Below are 23,312 nucleotides of genomic sequence, written 5' to 3'. Positions count from 1 at the left end.
AAAAGCTCCTAATAGCAAATACAAATGTGGTTTTATACTGGAACTTACCTCTAACACAGGCAGAGGAATAATGTCTGTTGCACATGTTACTCCAGGGATAATCTATAAATACAGACAAATTATAAGAATATTCATAATTTAGCATAAAACATGGGCCTCTCTGGGTATCTAAGTGAATCTCCACTGCTTCCTTTGTGAAACTAGCTAGCCAGCCAGAACTGTACGTTCAGTTTTGCTAAAAAGAAACACTGAAGATGTTTCATTCACCTCATTTAAAAAAAAGGTAACGCATTAGAACAGTGTCAGAGCAATTAAAATGAGTTATTTGCTCTAACTGTAGTATCTTGCCTAAAGTTATTTTACTTCTGCAAACTTACTCATTAATCTTCAATCTATTGATAGTGTTTGTCTTGGAAATAACTGCATGATTATCCTGGTTAAATATGTTCTGTATTCATTATAAACCTCATACGACAAGCAGTAAATTAAACCTCATTGTGAAAACAGACAGATTTAATCATCCATTCCATTACAGTAGCTGATGTTCTTTTGTAAATGCTTTTATTTGTTGAAAAAAACAGGAATTCAGGAAAACACCGCTAAGGTTAAGACTTGACAAAATAAAATGGGCATAAAGCACAGATATAGATTTAGGGAATGTCTATGAAAAGATAAGGCATACAAGTTAAAGGCTGTATTATGGGAGAAAAAAACAGATTCCCTCTAGCTATTAACTGAAGCACCAGCTGTTTTCTTACCCCAATCCAGTCAAGCAGTGATGTGTAGGGCAAAAGTTTATCCAGGTTGTGAGTTTCTGGACACATTCTGCAGTACAGTGAGGCTGAATGCAATGTAAAAAGATTTGTAAGGGCAATATTGTATAAACTATCAGTCAACAACAGTAGGCTTCAGTGTCAGTCCCTTATCTAGCACTTTTTTAGGGACAAATCCTGCTGCTGTCTCTGCAACAGCTTCCTCCATCGTGGAACTGGTCCCATTCTGTGCACAAAAGGAGGAAGAGAAGTCCAGATGGCTGCAGGGCTGGGTCAGCTGCTTGGCTACAGCTCAGTGCTGCAGGGGTCCTTCGTACAAAAAGGCTCAAGGCACAGGACATTCACTGGCTAGGCTGAGGAATCAGCTATTAGAAGGGAATATCATGGTAAGCCAAATCCTTACGAAAAAATGGGCTGGGCTAGGCTAGAGGAGATTTATTCCTCTGCTCCAATCTCAATTATTTACATACCAGATACCCAAGATAGGAGCCAGATGGAGAACTTGCTCTCCAGTGACCTAAAATAACGGTAAATCTCTTTGCCCTACTAGACAGAAGAATGCATTTGAAAAGTTTTACTGCCAATCTGATTTTGAGAGGTCTACGTATCTTCTAAACTACTGCTATTATCTCTTAACACCACAAAACACCAGTTAACATAAATCATAACCAAAAAGTCTGGAAAGAGAGTCAGTTTATGAAATTGTGGCTTCTCCTTAAGTCAGAACTATGGTATGCAGGGAAATTCAGTATGCAGGAAAAGAAATACCTACCGATGATAAATTCTTGAATGGGGTCAAAAGAATGACAAGTTGACAGGTTCTCAGAAATCCACCAAATAATCTGTCAGGGTGAGAACAGGGGAGTTCGTCACATCTCTCTGTTCAAGCATGTGTTGTAAAAGAGTATAGAAACTTTAGGTTTGCTAGCAACACTTTGCATGAAGTAATGATACAGAGATAAATGTTTTCAGAACAGCCTTGACCAATAAAGCAGTTTGGGCAGCCCAGCACTGCCAAAAGGTGTATGTGAATTGGGACTTTTCTGGTTTCATGGCCTGACCCTGCTTTGTATAAGACATCAGTCACTGAAAAAAATGCAGAGGAGGTTCTTTTCTCACCTGCATTTCTAAGTCTTCTGTGTGTTGGAAGTATAACAGGGCACAATGTAGAGCTGCCAACCTCTCACTGTCTCGTTTGCTGTTCTGTAGGAGGTGTAGTAAGGCACTCTCACTGATGCTCACAGCATACATACTTCCTATGTGGCAATCCAAGACTGTTGAAATGAGTGGGGATTGGATGGAGTAGTTCTGCAACACGTCAATTCTTGCATCCTCACCTGAAGAACATTGGTTTAAGAATAAAAAAGGACTAAGAACATAAAATCTGGCTGCTGCCAGTACTCTTAATACTCAGAGATCCCCAGCAGTAAGAAACAGTCTGGCTCTTGTACTAGCTGCCCTGGTATTATGCTGAAGAGGAGAAGGAATGGAGCTGGCTGGGTAGAGCAAGTAAATAAAGAGCACAGTCTATACTGAGTTCTTTCCTACTCTACTGCTGAAGAAGAAAAGGTGTGTATATTTGAGAGTCACAATGCCATCACAGGACGAATTAGAGTACATAGGATAAAAAGAGAAGGGCACAAGGCTAGCAATAGAGATTCAGCACTGGAACTGGCACCAAAGCATATTGGTACAGTTCAGAACTACTGATGTGCAGAATCACGATACAAACTGGTATTGGAGGATCTCTTACCATCAGTCCCAATGGCCAGAACAAGAAGGTTCTACTCTGTGATTACTGATTGAAGCCTCAGAACAAAACCACTTTATTTATGCTAATGCTAAGGTTCAGCACCACAGTACTATACAGTAGGATTCCAGACGCTCTGCAGAGAATCAGGCCCACCACATAATAGCAATGCTTCCCACTCATTTCTAGCAGATTAGTATTTCATTATGTATATACAACAGGTATTAGTTCCTGTGATGTTGCCCCTGCACCAGTTCCCACTATTTACCTCTCCTTCACCCAATCAAAAGAACAGATTTCTGCTTTCAAACAAAGGACCCCCACTTCCAAAAATAACCCACTTCCCATAAAGACGTATTTGTTGGAATTGTAATAACGTGCCTTTCAGATGAGACTCTAAATCGAATTGCATCAGCCTGATCAGGTGAAGGAAACACAGATTTCCTCTCCCCACACCCTCCAAACACACACATTTAGCCCAACTCAATTGGAGGAAGGAAATGTAAAATCAAATTTACATCTCCATGTGAAATTTGAGAATAGCGGAGGACAGAGAAGCATGTGCAAAGATGGGGGAAGGGAAAATATGAAACCAAGGGAAAGGATTGCAAATTCAGTGAAAGGTCTTCTTCCATTTCATAACAAGCTAGAAGTGCGTAATAGATGAAGTATGAAATGTCACTTCAGATTCTCTTTTTAAAACGGAAAGTGGCAAAAATGCCGTTCTTATTTTTTCAGTCTCTCTTGTTCTTCCTCAGAACACTGTGCAATAAAGCAAAACACAACTTTCATATGAAGAGATCTGAAAAAGTTTCCACTATAACAGTAGAATCAGTTCAAGCAGCAGTCATACTATACCTGTCAGAAATAAACTATAGCACAGCAGGTCAGGATGCTGAATATTCAGGAGGTGCAGAAACTGGCCAGGCAAATAAGCAGCCACATAATAGTCTATTTAAAGAAATAACAGTGGTCAATTTAGCACTTGTTCACTTATTTTCTTTAAGAGGCTCTTTCACATGATTCTCATCTGGGCCCACTTCTCTCTCATGGAATTGATTATATCTAGGAAATATAAAAGGAGTTAATTAAAAGCTGCTGCTGTATTAACAAAGGAAACACTAGCAACACATTTGGATTTCCAGGGGAGGATTCAAGGCGCTTGAGACACTTAAGAACTCAGCAGCTGATGTCCAGAGCAGATTCTGAGGCAATTTTAGAAGAAGTTGCTTACTAATAGTGAGGTACTGCAGTACCAAACGCTAAATATAGAAGAAAAAAAAAGCAGCAAAATAACACAACTACTTAAAAGTCAAGGAAAAAAAATCCTTTCCTTCTAGAGCAGGGTTAGCCATTTGTCTCCCTACTGAGGGCAGAGAATGGCAGTCACACCGGGAAGTAACACAAGTAACCTACCAAGATTTATAAAAGCCACTTCCTTCAATTGATGAGACTCTGTTCTTTCTAGAGAAACTGTAAAAGTTTTGTTGTAACCTGGGGAAAAATAATAATACTTTTTAAAAACCCAAACAATAAACACCATCTGTTACAAACTGTCGGTACAAGCCAAGCATGACTTCGTGGCTAGAAACTTCAGCAGCGTCAATACACCCAAACAAGGATATTTTAGACTGTTTTACAGGCTTGTCTGCACAGACAGATTTACTTTATCCTGAAGAGAGTTGCTGCATACTTAGTAGACCTACACCCACATAATGCAGTCCTTTAGTATGCAGAAACTGGCTATGCACAGCACAGCCTATGTTCAAGTTTAAAGAAGCATTCCACCCCAGAACAAGCTTGTGTAAGAACACGATCCCCCCAAAAAAGGCCAAACACAAATGCTCTACATAGCTGCGCTTCACATTTTGGTGATCTTTCAACCACTTTAAAGAATTCCCACTTTGTTTATCTGCATGCCCTATTGCTGTAATTTAGTTCAGCTCTGTTTAAACATACACTAATTTCGGACATGCTGTGTTTGCATGGGCTTTGCATCAGCACAGCTGCTATTTTATTCTAGACTTGCACCATACTTCTTCTGGCATCCAGTAAGAATGACACAGAGCTTTCAAACTTCCCCAGTCTCTGAGAAAAGCTGAAGATTAAAATACAGAGCCAATAACGGGCCTCTAAATCTCTGCTGTAATATGCTAAAAGCTAAATGGTGTCATGACCAGGATGCTGCTTAATACTGTGTGAAAATTCAAGACAAGAGGATTGATCCACAGTTTACAGGACCATCAAGAAAAAAAAGTAGATCATGAGCCATGGATGAGCCACTCATCCAGGACTTTGATTCCTGACCCTAGCAGAGAGATGATTTAGCTATGCTGCAAAAAAAGGAGTTAAAAAATGAGACCTCCAAGACCAACAACAACACTACAGATTAAAGGGCATCTAAACCAAATAGGTTTTCACACAAAATACTGACTGAAGCTTGCTTGCAATGCGTCAGTATACTCATGATCACCACCCTGTTTCTTGCCAATGCAAACACACACAAGCTAATACCAGCACTGCAGATTACAACTGCAGCATCGTGACATTTGTGTCTGTGCTACATCAAGTGACTGCTTTAAACAGGGGACGGGAAGCTTCCTTCTGAGCTTACAGATCCTGCAGCACAGACTGAACTCCTTATATGCCTCCAAAATGTGGCTTATGGATCTCATACATCGCTGCTTCTGTGGGTCATCTCAGGACCAGTCATAAAATTCTCTCATAGGACTGATGAATCTTATATGAATCCACAAACAGCTCTGTACCAAACAACTCCATTCCATGAGGGTCATTTCAGATGCAGCTGGTCAATGTCACCACATTTATGCTCAATTTCTTCCTAGTAAAGACAGGGAAGTACAACGGCCACGGCTGGCTCTAAGCAATGCAATCATCTTCCAGCTACACATCAAGTACATGTGGGGAATCAGCCCTTCACAGCAGTACAAGGCAGAGCGCTGCCACACCCAGAAGGGACTTTGCCAATTTGTTAATGCCTTCAAGAACACACAAATGCAGTTCATCTGATCCCACAATGTTCCAGCAGCAAAGCAACGTGTTAGTGCAGCCCTGACACACGGAAAGGTTCCCGACATAAGAAAGCAAACACTCAAAGTAGAATGTTGTTCACTTGAATGTGGTTACTCCGTAACATGCAGCTTCTCAACTGAGAAATAATTTGCCTCTCTCCTCCATGTAAAAAATGAGAAAGATTAATGACAAGTTTTATTCTGATCAGAAGAGAACAATGCTCTTTATTCTTTTCAATAAAAAAAAAGAAGTCTTAAGAGCTAGAGCACCGCTTACATAGCAGCTATTCTTATAGTCAGTGGGTGTTGCACCTCTTGCTGTGAAAATAACATGTTGAACTGGAAATCTAAATAGACATTTAAGCTAAGAGCTGTTGGCTCTATTTCCCATACAAATGGCTTATGGCATATGTACAACACACCTGCAAGCTCCCACAGATTTCTCTGATGTTTGTGTTCAGCTCGCCAGAAAGTCTGGCTGGAAATAAGGGACCAAATTAATAGCCACTGACAAGGCCACTGGTTTGAAGCTACTTGTTCAGCATCAGGCAGGAAGTCAAGTGTACAGCAGGAGAGTCAGCTTTGCAGCTAAAGGCTGCTGCTGTCTTTCAACACCAGCCACAGTAGGTTATTGTCTGCAGATTTTGGTAGTTATTTGTTTTGTAAGGGATTCTGAGAGTCTTTCAGCAAATCAACATTCTCTAAAATAAAGCAAAACTTAACAAGTTAAGCATACCTTTATGTAAGAAGTATATAGAGTATGTTATTTCATCTGGAGTATCAGAGGCCAGGCTGCAACACACACACAAGCCTCCTAAAAAGACAAAAAGGGAAAAGAAAATTGACTTGTCACCCTAACCCAGACATCTTCACACTGCACAAAGCTCCAGCATGATGTTTTCAAATTAGAAACTAAAAATAATCTCTCAAAAAAGGTAAAGATTACAGAGATAGGTATCTCTAACTGCCATTTAGCTAGTGAAACACAAAATAAGAGAGAGCAGAGGAGGCAATATAACACAAGGGAAACCTGGTTTCTGACATGGCCAGTTCTTCTCTTTAGAAGTACATTTTTAGCCCTTCCCCATATAAAACATGCTTGCAGCCAGCAAACTGATCAAGCCTTTCTCTTCACAGACTGCCTCAATCTCTCTGAATATTTTCTATTCAGAGACTGTCAAATAGGCACAGAGCATAGTAAAACACAGTTTGTTTGCTTTGTAAGTAATTTCATAGGGGCAGCAGCATGATATACTACTAGAACTTTCTTACACTAAAAATGATAGTCACTTCTCCCCTTTCCAGGCCAGAGAGCCTTCTTTAGGAGAAAGACAGTTCTTGGCACCAACTTGTTTAAGCCACGGTACCCTGTGCAGGAATGCTTCCCTCTCCCAGACTAATTCTAAACCAGGCTGGTACTGTTCTGACTCCACTGGATGGTAGCCTTCCCTCCATCCCTTAGAAAAACTTTAATCCACTTACTCCAGTGCTCTGGCCACCTGCTTTGGTGTTACTGTTAGAAACAGCTTCCAAACCACATTATCCCAATGCAGTTGGGAAACCTGGGCCACAACGATGACCATTCACCTTTTACCTTTATTGGAAGTTTATCACTTAAAAGAAAAACAAAAAAAAAAAAGGAGGTAATACTAATAGAGATACTTACAGAACGTTTATGTGTACAAGGTATACAGAAAAAGGGCACAGAGTGGAAAAAGTACAAGTATAAAAAAGCACAGCTACCAAGATGTTTTACTTGGTTAAATGCTTCACACTTCAGACCACAAGGCTGTACCATAGCTGTGATACAAATATGGCTGAGGCACTTCACATGGCTGGAGAAGGTTAAATAGCTTTTGAGATGCATTTTTTTTTCCTGCTTATTCTTAGCTGGTTGAATACCGTTTGATACAGTTTTGCTTGGATATTTGAGTCATTCAGACAACAGACAGGGCATTTTGCCAGAGCACTTGGCATCTTTCAGAGCATGCATAATTTTTAAAGTAGCAGCATCAGGACTCATGAGGAAGACTGGAAAAGCTCCAGCAATCCACAATGCTGTTTTATTATCAACAGCTCCCTTCCAACACTGCAGATTTCTTTCTTGTACGCTGGAGCCTAGTGTATACAGTGTCCTGTAAATTGTGCAACATGCAAGTGAGTCTGTTCAGACTGAAGTGTCAGTGAGTAATAGATGCACGCTGATCACAAAAGCAGTGTCTATAGGGGACTAACAGGACATGCATCTTTCAACTCCAGAATACTGGTCCAAATGTCAACAAACTTCACTACAAACACCACAAAATATCAAACAGTGCTTCATTAACACAGACAGAAACATGACAGTCTCGGATCAGCAAATGTCCAAGCAATGCTGCATCTGGCATAGCTTTGGCAACCCCAGGACAGCAGCCAGAGGCTGAAAATATAAGGCAAATTCCCTTTCTATCCTTACCAGTGCACTCTGCAAATTAGAGCTGAGTTGTGCTAATGCTGAGAAAGCTTGTTATCTTATTGCACCTGTAAAGCAGGTGTTTCATACAAAGGCAGAACCAGGTCTTTTGCACTATCCAGCTCCAAATCACTTGCAAACAGTATGAGCTATAGCTAAATGTCACAGGTTGAGAAGACTAACAGGAAAATATATTTGGATGTACTCTGATCTTTTCAGAAATAAAAGGGGAAAAAAAGATCTCAACCACAGCAAAGCAAAAGGAAAGGGAAACATTTAAAAGCATTTCTACTTACACAAGATAACAGAGGGTTACAAGTAACAATACAGTCAGCAGAACTAGGTAAACAATAGTTACAACTCTGCCAGTTGATAAATACACATCATGCCTCTGAAACTTCCTAAGACAGGAAGTTTTCCCCAGGAAACTTCAAATTCTTCATTTCTGTTCATGCAGAAGTCATACGGCTGTACCAACATCTCAACATGGCATTTGGGTGTCATAATTCAAATACAACCTTGCAGTACAGCATCTTGTCTAGTTGTACTGGCTTTGGAGGGACTTGCCTCACCTAACTGCAGCCAACCAAGTATCTCTCATTTGGCTCCTATACAGTGAATGAAGAAATATGGATAGAAGCAATCATCCCCTGGAGATGCCTATTTCTCTCTATAAATATAGTCCATATGCTTAAAGTTTAGGCAGGTAAAGTTAGGTCATGATAATACAGGGTTTATGTCATTTTACTGCCTGCATTTCTTCGCTATACTGGACAAATTAAACTGGAAAGCATTTCTAAAGCACTAAAAGAAAACATAACAGCCCAGTGTTGTTTAAATAACTTCCGAATTCTGGACAAAGTTGATTTTGAGACTAGAACTGCTTCATCTCAGCTCATCTAGAAGCACATAGGGGGTTTTATCTGGAGCCATTTTGTCCATGCCGAGCATAAAGAACAGGGCTACTCTTCTTCTACTGTGGAAGTCTGAGAAAGGAAGAGTGATTTCATTCAGAGTTCAGACTGGCAGTAGCCAATAACAGTTTTATTAAATGGGAAATTGCATGGAATATTCCATTTTGAAGTTATGCCAATTATTCTTTGCCAGAGATGTCCAAATGGTACAAATAGGGATATCAGCATTAATATTTGAAGCATGCTAGCAGTTTCACAGAAGGCATCATCTGCACCCTAAAGAGCCTGCAGTCCAGTTTTGTAAATCACCACAAACAAGAGCACAAAAAGGAACTTCAGTGTGATTACCCACAGTGTTCTTCACCAACCAGATCCGGTCTCAGCACCAAAACCATTTGCTCCAAACTGTTAATTACTCAAAATTGGTTATGCAAAGTAATCCTCAGTTTCAAACAACATTTAATGAAAAGCCACATACAATAATATCATTTATTAAGTGTAATTGTCAAATTATGTGTTTTACAGTAAGCACAATGAAAAACGCATGTGAAAGGTTCCACACAGAAATTAAATGCTGCATTACCACATGGAAAAGAACATTCTACTTCAGGGTAACCAAACAAGAGTCTTCCTGAATAAGACTGAATTTCATCCTAAACTAAAAGAAGGTGACTCAGTCCAAACAAACCCTAGGGGAGGACAGGTTTAGACTGAAACATATATATACAAATCAATAACATTTTCCATTATTGGACAGGCTGTTTGTATAAGAAGTAGTCTGTCTTGCCAATAGAGAAAAAGTAGCCTAATCTACATTTGGTAGATAGAAACTTGGCTTTCTCTTATTTCTAATTCCTTCCCTCTAATCTTTGTAAGCATGCTGTCTTCCTTGGTAAGAAAAAAATCTGTGTAAGGAAACTGTGCAATAATGGTCATTTCAACACAACAGCCAAGTATGTCACCTATTTGCCTGCATGCATACATCATGCCTTAAGAAGTGAGAAGTAAAGCCGCTTCTGCAACACATCATGTCCCGACACAACTCTGTAGATTACTCAAAGGTTAATCAAATACCATTTCTGCTTGGTGGTATGGTCTAATTTAGAAGCTGAAAATGCAGACATCTGTGGTGAACAGATGCCTCAAGACCAGTTTTTAATCAAAAAAGCTCATGGCATGCATTAGGATGAAGGAAAACCCTTAAATCCTAAAGGATTAAGGCATGTTTTAGATTTAAGTAATCATATCTATACTAAATCCTTAAGTATCACATACTAGGTTTAGTATCACATACTTGGACCTTCTACATATAACAGCAGTATGAATCTCTTCGAATCTGTACAGCACATGCTCTGTTTACGTGTGTCCACTCTGTATAGTATGTCAGGGACCCAGACACCAGTCCTAGCCAAACCTTCCTTGAATTTACTTTCTAACAGATTTTTGGTCAGTTTTAACATTAAATTGCTCTAATGTAATTCGCAACCATGCCTTGGTACCACCTGTATTCTGAAACTAGCAGAAAATGCTAGAGCATGCTTAGACTGAGATATTTCACCATATGAGTGCATGGTACCAGCTCTTTGAAGCTGGGTTACCAGATAATTTCTGGGTGACTGTTTTATCATTAGTGTTGATATATAAACCCCTTGGTACTGTTCAGCTCATTTGGAATGCAGCTTTCAGAGAGTAAAATAAACTTAGTAAGAAAAACAGTGCACAGTTGCCTTCTCTCTCTCACAGTTGCCTGTCAAATGTACTCTAAAGCAATACAAATCAATGAGAAAAATACAAAAATAATGCAAGAAATATAAAAATAATTAAAAAACCCACAAAAATAATACAAAAAAATACAATCAATGAGAAACTGAACATGAGCCAGCTTCAGTGTATGCTTGCAGCCCAGAAAGCCAACCGTATCCTGGGATGCATCAAAAGGAGCTTAACCAGCAGGTCAAAGGAGGCGATCCTGCCCCTCTACTCTGCTCTCGTGAGACCTCACCTGGAGTATTGTGTGCAGTTCTGGTGTCCTCAACATAAAAAGGACATGGAACTGTTGGAACAAGTCCAGAGGAGGGCCACAAGGATGATCAGGGGACTGGAGCACCTCCCGTATGAAGACAGGCTGAGAAAGTTGGGGCTGTTCAGCCTGGAAAAGAGAAGGCTGCGTGGAGACCTCCTAGCAGCATTCCAGTATCTGAAGGGGGCCTATATAGATGCTGGGGAGGGACTCTTCATTAGGGATTGTAGTGATAGGACAAGGGGTAATGGGTCAAAACTTGAACAGGGAAGTTTAGGTTGGATATAAGGAAGAAGCTCTTTACTGTGAGGGTGGTGAGGCACTGGAATGGGTTGCTCAAGGAAGCTGTGAATGCTCCATCCTTGGCGGTGTTCAAGACTGGGCTGGACAGAGCCTTGGGTGAGATGGTTTAGTGTGAGGTGTCCCTGCCCATGGGAGGGGAGTTGGAACTTGATGATCTTAAGGTCCTTTCCAACCCGAACTATTCTGATTCTGTGATTCTATGAAATTTCACACTCATACAAAAACAACACAAAAAATACAAACACATATAATGCCTTACAAAGAAACTTGGTAACCACTTACGATTAAACTGTATAATTGCTAGTGTCGATATACTTGTATTTATTGATTACCTGCTTTACTTGTAAAAACCTGAAGATTCAAAGATTTGGACGCAACATCTTCATCTTCACAGTAATCATATCCAAAATTCACAAGCCTAAGACCAAAGATCACTAAATTAATCATTTTTTTCTCCACAGAGATTTGTCACAACACAGTGATCATGAGCACAGTCACTATGTAATCAAAACATACAAATTAAATTACAATCAAATGTTCTCTAACTCAAGTTATATTGGGCTTAAACTGATCTATCCAATGCTGTTAGAAATGAGAATCCCAAGCCTGCACACTGCTATCAGAAACCAACAATTCTTCTTACATCTGCAAACCTGATATTCACTTAACTACAGAATCGTCTAACTGTTCCTATACTTTGAAGTGAAAGCAAGTTCTGATCAAGTACTGGAAATCCAAACATTCCTCACCTCTGAGAACCCAAGGGCTTTGCAGCCTAACTCTACCATTCTTATGTCTGTAAAGCTACATTTCAATCTGCAGTTAGGTACAATAATTGCAGCGGAAATACTCAAAAATGAAAGCAAAAAAATCACACTTACACGGAACTTTTTATACCAATACATTCTTTTTCAGCCTCATGCTGCCTGTGCTTTAATGGTTTTACATATCTTTAAAATCTACAAATTCTATTTTTGCCATACAGAACATGTAATAAAAGATTGTAGTCAGTCTGCTTTGGCTTGTTTGTTTGGGCTTTTCCCAGAAAGGATTTTGATCGAGCTGGGATTTTCCCCCAGGTCCTCTCCAATAATTTTGAAGGAAATAAAAATAAAAAAGAATTATGGCATTGAAGCTTTTAGAACAGTTGGATTTTTTCAGTACTAACAGCAAGAGGATGCCCTGTTCTTTTAGGGCAACCTGCAAGTGCAGTAACACCACACTGAGCCTTCTGCATATCACTGAGACATCCTGAGGGCCACAGTTTGGAGAAGATGTAACTCAACTACCTTCAGTTATTGGTATCTGACCTAGTAGCTGTAGCTTCTCATTTCAAGGAGAAACAGGCCTTTTTAGAATGTAAATTAAACTGACTGAAGATAGATGAGTATGAGATGAATTACAGCTGAGAGTCAGACCATCCTGACTAGGCTTTCCTCAGTTAAAAGACAGCCTTAAGGAGACAAGCTCAGGTGCAGTCACGTGCATAGCAGACACACAGAATCTTAGCCTTTGAAAGTCCAGGCTGGCTGGAAATAGCATGCTGGAGCAGGAAAGAGTACAGGCAGTGTCACAGAGGGTACTGGAGCTACTGGTCTGGTTAACTGCCCACTAAAACATGTAACAGCAATTAAAAAGGAAGAGTTTCCCTTGACAGGATTTTTGACATCACCACTACAACATGCCCAACATTAAAACAAATTAATTTAAATAGGGCCAGAATACTCAGGGGGTTTAACCTATAGCTAGCTCTTCTAATAAATAATATTTAGAAATGGCACCAAAAAGCAGTTCAGGATTACGTGTCATTTACAGTTCACCACGATGAAAATAAGAGGAACTGGGGATTCAGACACAGTGGTTGCATTATTGTTACGCTCAAGTACCATGCAGGCAACTGCAAACAAAGATACTGTGGTTGGGACAAATTTTACTTCGATTTGTAAAACATCACCTGATACATTAAAAAGAAAGGAAAACAAAATATTCAAAAAACTTACTTTAATTGTGTATCATTTACAGATATATCCAGGTGCGATTCCAGCTGTTAACCAAAAATGAAAACAAACCTGTTTAGTGAGGTCAGTACACTATGATAAGCTATGATCAGTTTTTCAGACCAGTCAAATGTGTCAAACACACATTTCACAAGATTAAAGATTTTAACCAAGTTTATTTTCCTCCTCTAACCCTTACAATCACCCCAACAACAATAAAATAGATTCTTAAAAAAATAATGAGATAATTTAACTTAATTTCAGCCACTGGGACAAAAACAGTCTGGTAACAATGACACGTTCAACAGCTGTATATTTTATGTTCTGTTGTCTGTATTTTGGCCGCAGCAAATTTTCCTATCTTGCTTAAAACTGACACAAAATCAGTATGTAGTTTCTCTGTCTCGTACATTTGATAACCCAGCTTTTCACACTCGGGTATGAGAATAGTATGTCATGAATACCACCTACTTTTAGGTCAGTATCTGTGATTCCACTGAAGTTACCTTCCCGTGGCACAACCTGAATCTGACTGAATATATTCTTGAAAAGAATATAATGAAAAAAGAACCCAAACACCCAAATAAAAAACTGAAAAGCAAAACACTGAAAAAAAAAACAAACAAACAAAAAACAAACAGTTTTCCTCTGCATAAGCTCCAATAATAAAAGACACTGAAAGAGACCCTGTATTGGTGCTGGAAACACATAATTACATCCCACTCAAAACCACTGTATAAAATACTCATGACTTACTATTGAGTTAAAGTTTTCATCAGGATAAAACTGGACACATTTTAAAGTACTCTTTGATTCCTGGAATTAAAAGGATATGTATTGTAACTGATCAAATAGAAAGCATATCACATAGACTGAAAAGTGACTGGATACTCCACATCATTCTCCACACTCAACCTGCTTTGCTAACAGCTATGCAGAAATTAGGGGACAAAATACAACTTCAAAAACCACATATAACCCCCAACAATAGCACTAAGACATGTTTCCTTCCTGTCTCAGATCATTATCTGCCAATCATCTATAATTGCGTGGGCTCTCACTTGAAAGCACCGTATTACATGTCTTTCACACATACACACACACTCTAGAAGGCTGAAAAATAATGTTTACCATAACTATCTATACAGCAAAACGAACTGTATCTTACTTTGGCTAGTTCAGAAAGGGTATCTCAGAAACAAAACCAGGAATATGTTTTTCCATCACAGTTCACTTCCTGTTATTTCCTAATACTCATATTTTTTAGTGGCTAAGAGGAGTTAAGAAAAATGGATTTTTATTTAAGTAAAAACGCATCAAGTGCAAATAGTCCCTCAGACAAGACAAAAGAAAACAAATCCAAAGAGTTTCAGCATTTCTAGCCAAGAACCTGCCCTCATTTGGTCACTCAGTAAGTTGTGTGTACAATATAATTTCTAGATGTGAATTCTCTAGAACACAGGCATTATACTCATGACAGTTCTGGATAGATTTAAATTCTTTTGAACAAAAGGCCTTTCTAAGTCAAAAAACCTAAGAAACCCACCCTTTTTTATATAAAAATCACTAAGACCACCAGTCTTCTTGCAATTTACTATGCACAAACAACAGCTGAGGTAAGTCTGGCTTTTGCTTTAGGTTATTTGAGGCAGGAAGACATACAACTATAATGAAAACTAAACTCACACTATTATTAGTGCACACACTCAAAACTTTACTGCCATAAGACAGCCAAAACCAAAACTACTAGAATGACTTTCATCTCACCCTTGGAACCATGTAGAAGAGCCTTTGCTCCATCATATCCCATTGTGCCCAAATGAGATCATCTACAACTCTGGCTCTTGGAAGCTGACCTGAGTTTTGAATCACCTAAAGGAAAAGAAAGAACATTAGAAGTCATTAAATAAGATTCTCTAACAATTATACACAGTCTGTGCTTTAAAGAGAAAAGCAATGACAGGAGAGATGTAAATATTAAGGTGCTTGGATCAAATATGCCTCTTTTTTAGCTGCACAAAGTCCACCCTCATTGTTTGCAAGGTGCTCAGTTTAAAGAGACCAGAAGCACAGTTTTCAGGGTACACCTACTACAAAGTATTTTCTTTGAAATTTCTTTGCTTGTAAGAAATTCACCACTTAAGCTGCTCAAAGTAACAAAGAAAAGCAGACAGTATTCTTCATCACAGAGAAACAGAAAGGAGTGAAATACCACAGTCAGCTCAGAACCAGCCACATTAACTACTGGGGAAGATGCGTTAGCTCCAAAAGGATTTCTGTCCAAAGTCTCAGCCACACGATGGAGAGTACTGGCATCAGGGAGAGGGCTAGAACTGTAGAAAACTACTGGGATTGTATAAAGGCACTCTTGAAAGATGTAGGGAGACTTCCTGTCAACCAAACAAATCTGTTAGAAGGACATCAGATTCATCTGTCATTTCAGATGACACTCTTAGTCTTCACTAACTGTAGTGTAGCAGATAAAACCCACCTGCAATTAAAAGCAATGATAAATTTTGAGAAGACCATGAAAGACTTCAAAGCGACTGAAAATCAGTCCTTAACGTTTTCCTTCCAAGCTTACATTTGCCTAGATAAGGCAAAACATTGGCTTGCATGACACAATTCTTTACTATAATAAATGTTTATTAATAATAAATCTAAGCAAAACATCCACAATCTGTTGAAGAAAAATTCTTATTAAAAACAGGAAAAAGATGAGGGGGAAAAAGTGATTGGAATATTCACAGTACTTGAAGCATATTGAAGTTTTACATCTTTTGTCTGTTTACTTGTTTTTTAAATGAATCCTTCACTGGGACACACAGACACTCAAAAGGCTAAGTTTGGAAGGTGACTGCAAATATTTTAAATGGTTTAAAAACATGCATTTATTTAATTATTAAAAACATATTTACTTAACATTTACTCCCAATTTCTATCATACAGGCATATTCAACAACAAACAAAAAATAAGTAATTTTCCCCTCAGATTACAGAGTTTGCAAGTTTCCCAATAGGCTTTGTGGTTAGCTTCTTAAGTTGCCATCTTAACAGTACTTTCCTTACTATGCTTTGTGGTGCCCAAGTATAAAGCTACACAAAACAGCTAAAATTACAGGTATTTAGATTTTCAATTAAAGCAAAAAAAAAAACCCTCGGAGCCCCATATTTTAAGTCTTACCACTTTGTGTTCTTCTTCTGCAACTACACGAATCTCAAATTGTTCAATATCTTTAAAATACATACAAAAAAAAAAAAGTCATTACAAAGATACATTTTTATATGCTTTTATACAGCTTATTAAACACTCTGACCTCTTAGAATGCTATATGAAAATATTAGAGCCAGGAAAGTTCAACTCAGCATAAGAGGAAATCTGTGATCCATGAAGCCATGTGCCTATGCAAACACCTGGACCCTCTTCCTTTCCTGAGCTGAGGGTGGCTTCAGCCATACCACCTTGTGGAAAAAATTCTATGCCATCAGTGAGGCACTGTCAGGAGGATGCTAACTGCAACACGCCAAACCAAACTAAGGAGCACGCACAGAAAAGCCACACAGCTGCATGCCTGTGCCCAACCCTGTTTCACCTCCTTCCACCACACAGTCCTTTCCCATGCAAAATTCCTACAGTTATTGATCGTTTGCCTGCATGAAGGGTGCAAGATTCACCAGCAGATGTTCCAAGTGTTTCTGATACAGTTCACAGAACTATGTGAACGTATTTAGTAGGTGAACTCTGCCCACATAAGTCAAAGTACCTAATGGCTGGTGTCTAGCCTAGCAAAGACGGCCTCTCCAAAGAGGTGGGAAAAGAAATCTCTCTAATAAGATGGAAAGGCAAGGGGGATAAACAGCCTTTTCCAGATGTCCACCTCTATTCATTGCCTCCCGTTAAATTAGGCTGAACATGCAATGTTAGCTGAATCTGAGGAACTACTGTCCTATTCTTACCCCACTTACACACACTAAATCACAATCCATCTCTCAGTCAGTATCTGCTCTAAATTTATAGACAGCTATAAAAGTTTTTGGTATTATTTTTTAGAAATAAAGGTAACTGATGAATGCATGAACTAAGCAAATAATTGCGGTCAAAGCTGGCCATTCTGCTAACACTGAAACAAAAAATCCCATTAAATTATACAGTTATCTGCAATACCTACAATAGCTCTCACCCTTTTTTCCCATTCTTTTCCAAAAGTCTACCAAAAATGTAATCTATAATAAGGATCTTAAAATAAAAGAATATGTATATACACACTGTCAAAATATTAACTCACATTTATCTTCTGAAACTAGCAAGAGGCGACTTTCTGTAGAAGTATTTCTGCCTTCAACTGGATAAAGAAACTAAACAGAAAGTTTAACAAAAGTAAGTAAACAACCAGAGTACTTCAGAACATTAATCTAAAACAGTGGGGTTAGCTGGAAAGCTACATACTTTTAAATTAAGACAGGCACACTAATGATATTTAATTAATAAAAATAGCTATTATTACAGACTAATAGTCACCAATGATTATAATTGCAAGCTTCATGGGACTGAAGAGAACTAAAAAAGTAGCTTTCATATCAGAGAAATTATGAAGTTTCTCACTTTTTTCATGCTATGAACACACTATCTCTGTAACAGTTGCAAGGTAAGGTGAGATATTTCTGCACTCCACCACTCTTTTCCTCTCTAGAAGAGTGGATTAAAAAGGTTTATATTTAGATTAGTTGAATAATTTACCTGTACTTGAACACAGCTATCCACAGCCTTTAGGACTCTCACATTATTAACAGGATGAATTTCAATTAGCAAGGCTAAATACTTGGATACTGCAAAAAGAACATGGTTTAGGTAACATTAATTTTTAGCAAAAGAATGCAATATTTCAAACAGTATTGAAACTATCCACAGTACCTGACTGTAACAGCTGACTCACTCTTTCTTCCTCAGTATATTGACGGAAGCTGACAGCTAACGGGAAAAAGACAAAAACCAAAAACATTCCATAGTGAGCTTGCACATTTGACATTAATCCTATCAAACATTCTTGGAGAGCAAGCAGCACAATTTTTTTTACCAAAAGCATTTATATTAAAGGAACAGAAGCTCTTCTAGATGCAGGAAGCATGTATAAAGAGGGGGAAGCAAACAACAATATCATTACAGATGTGCCTTTGTTAGCTACATTATCTAGCGATGGATCAACTGAAATGCATAGATAGCTGTAAGCAACATAAGGGACAAAACAGATTTAAGTAATTCTAGACCCAAATACATCATCCTACTAAACTAAAAGACAAATCACGCAACAAAAATAATGATAAAACACGTATTTACCCAATAATGTCCTTTCACTGTTGACAGAACAACTGGTGATGCGGAGATCCCTCTCAAACATATAGAGGTGCTATAAAGAAACATATAAATGCTATTAATTTTAAATCCATCTAATTACTTCTCCATAGCAAAACACTGCTGACCAGTACAGCAGTTTCCTTTTTAAAGCAAATAATTTCATGGCCAGAAGAAACATATTTCAAGCCTCAATTTTATCATTTTTTTTTTCTCCTTTGTTTACTTCTTACTGGTTCTTTTGAGCTCTACGTTGCCACTAGAGCAGCACAGCAGACCTTTATGTAAACACAAAATTTCACCCATTTCATACTGTTATGGGGACACCTGCAACAGCACGTTATGATTCCAGCCACTGAATTGCAGTACATTCAGTTTTAGAATAATTTCTTACAAGCTGTAGCAGCAACCAGACTGAGGTTTTCTTTCATAACAGAGAAAACCCCCAAAATTTACTTTTTAGCATACATATTCAGTATGAAGAGGAACGGAAAGGGCTTGAACTGGTTGTTCAGAAGTAAAGACTGCAGACATGATACTTTACTGCTCCCAAATCATTCAGATGTTCTGTAATGTTCTGCATATTAATACTACTGAGCATCATTCATATACCATTCTGGTCTCTTTTCTGTTTCAAACAAGTATCCACTGTTTCAAATAAGCATATACTACTTAAGGATATAACATACTGTGCTGCAAGGCATCCAAATCTGAAATGCTACAGCACTTCGACCAGGGAAAATACTAGCAATGCTCTCACCTCATTTTGTTTAGTTTGAGGATCGTACAATCCGATGTGTGTACTTCTCTGATTTCCCTATGGATGAAAACAAATTAGCACTGGCAATGTAAATATATAAAAAGTTAAACATTGTTTATTCTTTTCCTACCTCCCTCTCGTCTTCCCCCTGCCCCTTGACACACATCCTCACACACATCCCTGTCCTATAAACAGGCAGTTAATCACCTAATGCCAAGAAAGAGAGGCAAGAAACAAAGATGTTTTTTTCCTTTTAGAACTAACACATAGGATAAAGCTGAAATGTGGCCAATCTGCAGCCCCCAAGACGTTGCATAAGCCAAGTGCCTCTCTCTCACTTTGGTTCTAAACCAGGTTTAGTTATAGGCAGCAGGACCAGGACGAGAGATGTCTGTACGAGAACAAAAGGGGATGCTACAGCCTCTGGAATGTTTAAGGCTGGTCTTACAAACCTCACCAGCTCGGTGTGTTGCTGATCCAAAAGGGAGCACAGAAACATCAAGCATCACCAAACACAGCTTCCAGCAATCTGGCTGCAGGCTGGAAAAGAATTTCAGCTCTGGCTTAAGAAATGATTGTTTGAAGGCTAAATATATTTCACAAGCTCAGATGACACCTTTAGCCTGCTGCCTTTGAAAACAAGCATAATACAGATCCTTTCTAGCTGATTGATAACAACATACAATGATCTTGTTTGTGGCACTTCTAAGATTATACAAATCACAACTTTTCTTCTTGGTAATTTTTACCATGCTGTAAATAGTCAAAATTTTATTTGACAAAAAAGCTGCTTGGCAGCATATATTGTGCACCAATTCAAGCTGAAGTCCATTAATTACTCTAGGTATAGGCACTAAATTGCTGAATTGTTGAAATGTAATCCAGCCCCACAGGCTTGTACTCAAACAGTAAGCATCATTGTTTTTAATGACAGCTTGTGGGGAGAGGGGAGAAGTCTGTGGTTATTTACAAAGTTATGGCATCTTGTTTTGTGAAGTTAAAACAAAAGCCTGAGTACTCTCTTCCTAAGGGGTCTATTTCTGATTGTCTCATTATTGTTGTAGAACTGACAAAAGTCTTTGATTTCTGATTTAAACAAGGAAAACAAGGGCTTCAGGCCTTCTAATTTAAGGTTAAGCAAGTGCTTTCATAAATAACCATTTTTTCTAAGTGTGTCTGAAACACCAACATCCTCCATACTTACCCACTGAAAAATATACTTTATAAGTAACAGGACTACATAAGTGCCCATATCTACACATAAGGTGAAACACTTGTTTTCATGTTTACTCTGAAGTTTCTCGTATTGCCTTGCGAAACAGAACTGCTGACACCAGAATTCACTTCTGTTAAAAGTATCTTCCTTTACACCAACTAGCAACCTCACAAAAGATAGACACTGTCAAAAGTACAGTATAATGTAACAATAACATAAGCTTGAAAATACAGCTCATTCTTCACCTTTCCCTGATTTCACACAGAATGCACTGGATTTTCTTCCACTTAGCAGACAATTGTTGTTTCCTATTTGTATCTATCAGGAAACAAGCCAGGGCAGCTCCATTTAGTTTACATCCTTGCTTCTGCTCTATCCTCACTGAGAATGTTACAGCTAAAGTTTGCTGCTATAAAACCAGCAGGAAAGCCTTGCAGACATATAGCTGTGTCTCACAAAAGTGGTAGCTCATTAGTTAAAGTTTATCATGAAGGAGGAGAGAAAGAGATATTAAACTGCCTTAACAACTCAGCAAGGTCTGTAGTTTGTTAGAAGCTATAATTACAGTGTGATTTCACTGATACAAGTTTAAGGAAACAGAAGGACTAACTGCAGACACAAAAACACAGTCTGTGTCGCTCAGGTAAGCCTTCCATTGTGATGATGTATATTAGTAGAACAGAATAGTAAAACACAAAGAATACTTATATTTTAGAATGTTTGTAAAAATTTAAAAGTGTCAAACTGGAGCCTCAAACTACTCATCATTCATTAAGATGCACACACCAAGATGTTTTTTTCCTTCTATGTAAATATGAATAGATACTCCTCTTAAAAGGTTTGCAGTAAACCCCAAAACCATAGAACTATACCCATAGGCTGCCAATAGACTGTTTCAGAAAAGGAAACATTTGGATTGAATCCTTATTAAGTCAGTAGTAAAGTGTAAAACGAGAGAGACACACAATACTCCCAACAATTGTCTAGCATTCTACTCTTAAGAGGGAAGAGGGTTGGGTAGGGGAAATATCAGTCCTGCTTTAAGGTACCACAGTCCTAGGGTGTGACTGCAGCTGACACAGACATCACTATGTTAACAAAAGTATAGACTTAGTGTTAGCAGCTCAGGACCCAACCTGTTCAGGACACTGAGCGAGTGCTACACGGCCACAGCCTGGGCCATCACATGTGTTCCTACCAATATACAAGCCACCTAGACTAACGTGAGCTTTGGCACTGACATGCCCACATATTCTTATCATGAAAGCAGGCAAGCGTGGATGTACTGACTCCCACTGACATCAACAGCACCTTAGTGGGTACAAACACTTTCAGCTGATGAGCAGAATTTTTACTGACCCAACAAAGAAATGTGTACCACCACAACTTCTTTCTGGGAGAAGCATCATATATTTCATGCAATAACACTTTAAGATACATTTGTTTGTGAGAAAACTCCTGGAAGTATCTTCCAGTTTGCCCATTAACAACTGTAAAAAATACTTCTAGTAGAAGCAAACAAAATATGGCTGCATCCTTCCCAACAGAGGAATAAACAGATGCTGGTTCTTCAGCAGACTGACTCACTCAGGAGAAAATGATCAGGCTATGTCCTAGTAAGAGAACACGAAAAGCAACAGCAGCAGGATCTCCTTCCTCTTTCACCTTCACATTTGAGAGGTGAAGACTGCAGCACAGCTGTGCAATTTGCTAGTTTCAGTTATCAGACTCTCATTCAGCCATTCCTACCACACAGGCTGCAGAGGTCACTTTATTCCCAAAATTAGGAAAGAGAAGCTACGGAGAACTTTTTCAGTGTCTTCCTATGCAGCCTTTACCCCTAGGTTCAGTGAACTAAGGCTAGGTGTTGAAATGCTCCTGAGAGGCACTGGCCTATTCAGTCAATAGAGTCCAGTGGATATTGGCACCTCCTACACCCCACACACCTCTTCCCAAAGTACAGGCTACAACTGGCGAGTTCTGTAAACTCTACTAACTGTTTTGACCAGATCTCCACTGAATGCAATGGGAGCCTAGACACCTAGCTTGCAGGCAGACCTGGGTCTAGCTGTGTGAACCCTGAGCTACAACTCATGCCTTGTGCCAGTTGCAAGAGCCTGAACAGCATAAGGCAGTTGGAATTCACTGTCAGAAGTCCAAAAAAGCTTTCGGTGAGATTCCACAGACACTAGAAAGCAGCAACATCACACATACACAGTACCACATCTCCTGTTGGTTAGATGGCTTACTTTCATTAAGTCTTTCTACAGTTCTGAGCAATGGAAAAAATATTCTGACACATTCTTTAGTGTTGTTTTTATGGTTACTGTTGTCTTGTAGAGACTCCCCTCCCTCTGCCTGTACTAGAGGAAACATCCACCCACAGTTAAAGTATATGATACTCTGATGAAGGCCTCACCTCTTCCCTTAACCCTAGGGAAGCTGGAGAGTTTTATCATTGTTGAGCTGGAGGGGAACAAGAGGCAGCCCTATCTTGGAGGTCTGCTACCTCCAATCTGTACTCTTCAGGAACCAAGATCTTCCAAAACCCAGCTGGGTCTACCAATTTCTCCAAGTTGCACAGATTTGTCTCATCAAAAGGAAACCTTCGCAAGCCATTTAAAAATCACTTGGAATTGGAACTATAGGCATTTCAACCTGAAGTTATATATATGCCACAGAGAGCAAGATCCTGTGTTAAAAAGCAGAGCTCTGGATACTTCAAGACATCAAACAATGGTTACT

At 38.9% G+C, this 23,312-nt stretch overlaps 1 protein-coding gene across 2 annotated transcripts in view; it reads right to left on the bottom strand.

Moving 5' to 3' along the window:
* GSAP (gamma-secretase activating protein) overlaps positions 1 to 23,312 on the bottom strand; it is a 46,673-nt gene that overhangs the window by 19,500 nt on the left and 3,861 nt on the right. The window contains exons 3-19 of one of the 2 annotated variants that reach the window (XM_062632010.1): positions 19,352 to 19,408; positions 18,577 to 18,646; positions 18,154 to 18,210; positions 17,980 to 18,068; positions 17,528 to 17,597; positions 16,426 to 16,475; positions 15,009 to 15,113; positions 13,998 to 14,057; positions 13,245 to 13,288; positions 11,577 to 11,662; positions 6,292 to 6,369; positions 3,940 to 4,017; positions 3,382 to 3,474; positions 1,893 to 2,110; positions 1,546 to 1,615; positions 759 to 841; positions 49 to 102 (exon numbers count right to left, since the gene is read on the bottom strand). In XM_062632010.1, coding sequence (XP_062487994.1) covers positions 49 to 102; positions 759 to 841; positions 1,546 to 1,615; positions 1,893 to 2,110; positions 3,382 to 3,474; positions 3,940 to 4,017; positions 6,292 to 6,369; positions 11,577 to 11,662; positions 13,245 to 13,288; positions 13,998 to 14,057; positions 15,009 to 15,113; positions 16,426 to 16,475; positions 17,528 to 17,597; positions 17,980 to 18,068; positions 18,154 to 18,210; positions 18,577 to 18,646; positions 19,352 to 19,408 — 1,362 coding nt within the window. The remainder of the gene's footprint in view (positions 1 to 48; positions 103 to 758; positions 842 to 1,545; positions 1,616 to 1,892; positions 2,111 to 3,381; positions 3,475 to 3,939; positions 4,018 to 6,291; positions 6,370 to 11,576; positions 11,663 to 13,244; positions 13,289 to 13,997; positions 14,058 to 15,008; positions 15,114 to 16,425; positions 16,476 to 17,527; positions 17,598 to 17,979; positions 18,069 to 18,153; positions 18,211 to 18,576; positions 18,647 to 19,351; positions 19,409 to 23,312) is intronic. The other variant, XM_062632011.1, reaches the window with a different exon arrangement.

Source organism: Pezoporus occidentalis, unplaced genomic scaffold (assembly GCF_034315485.1).
Source record: "Pezoporus occidentalis ecotype Australia unplaced genomic scaffold, CSIRO_AGI_Poc_V1 ctg38, whole genome shotgun sequence".
NCBI lineage: Eukaryota > Metazoa > Chordata > Aves > Psittaciformes > Psittacidae > Pezoporus > Pezoporus occidentalis.
This window is presented reverse-complemented; position numbering and strand designations above follow the sequence as displayed.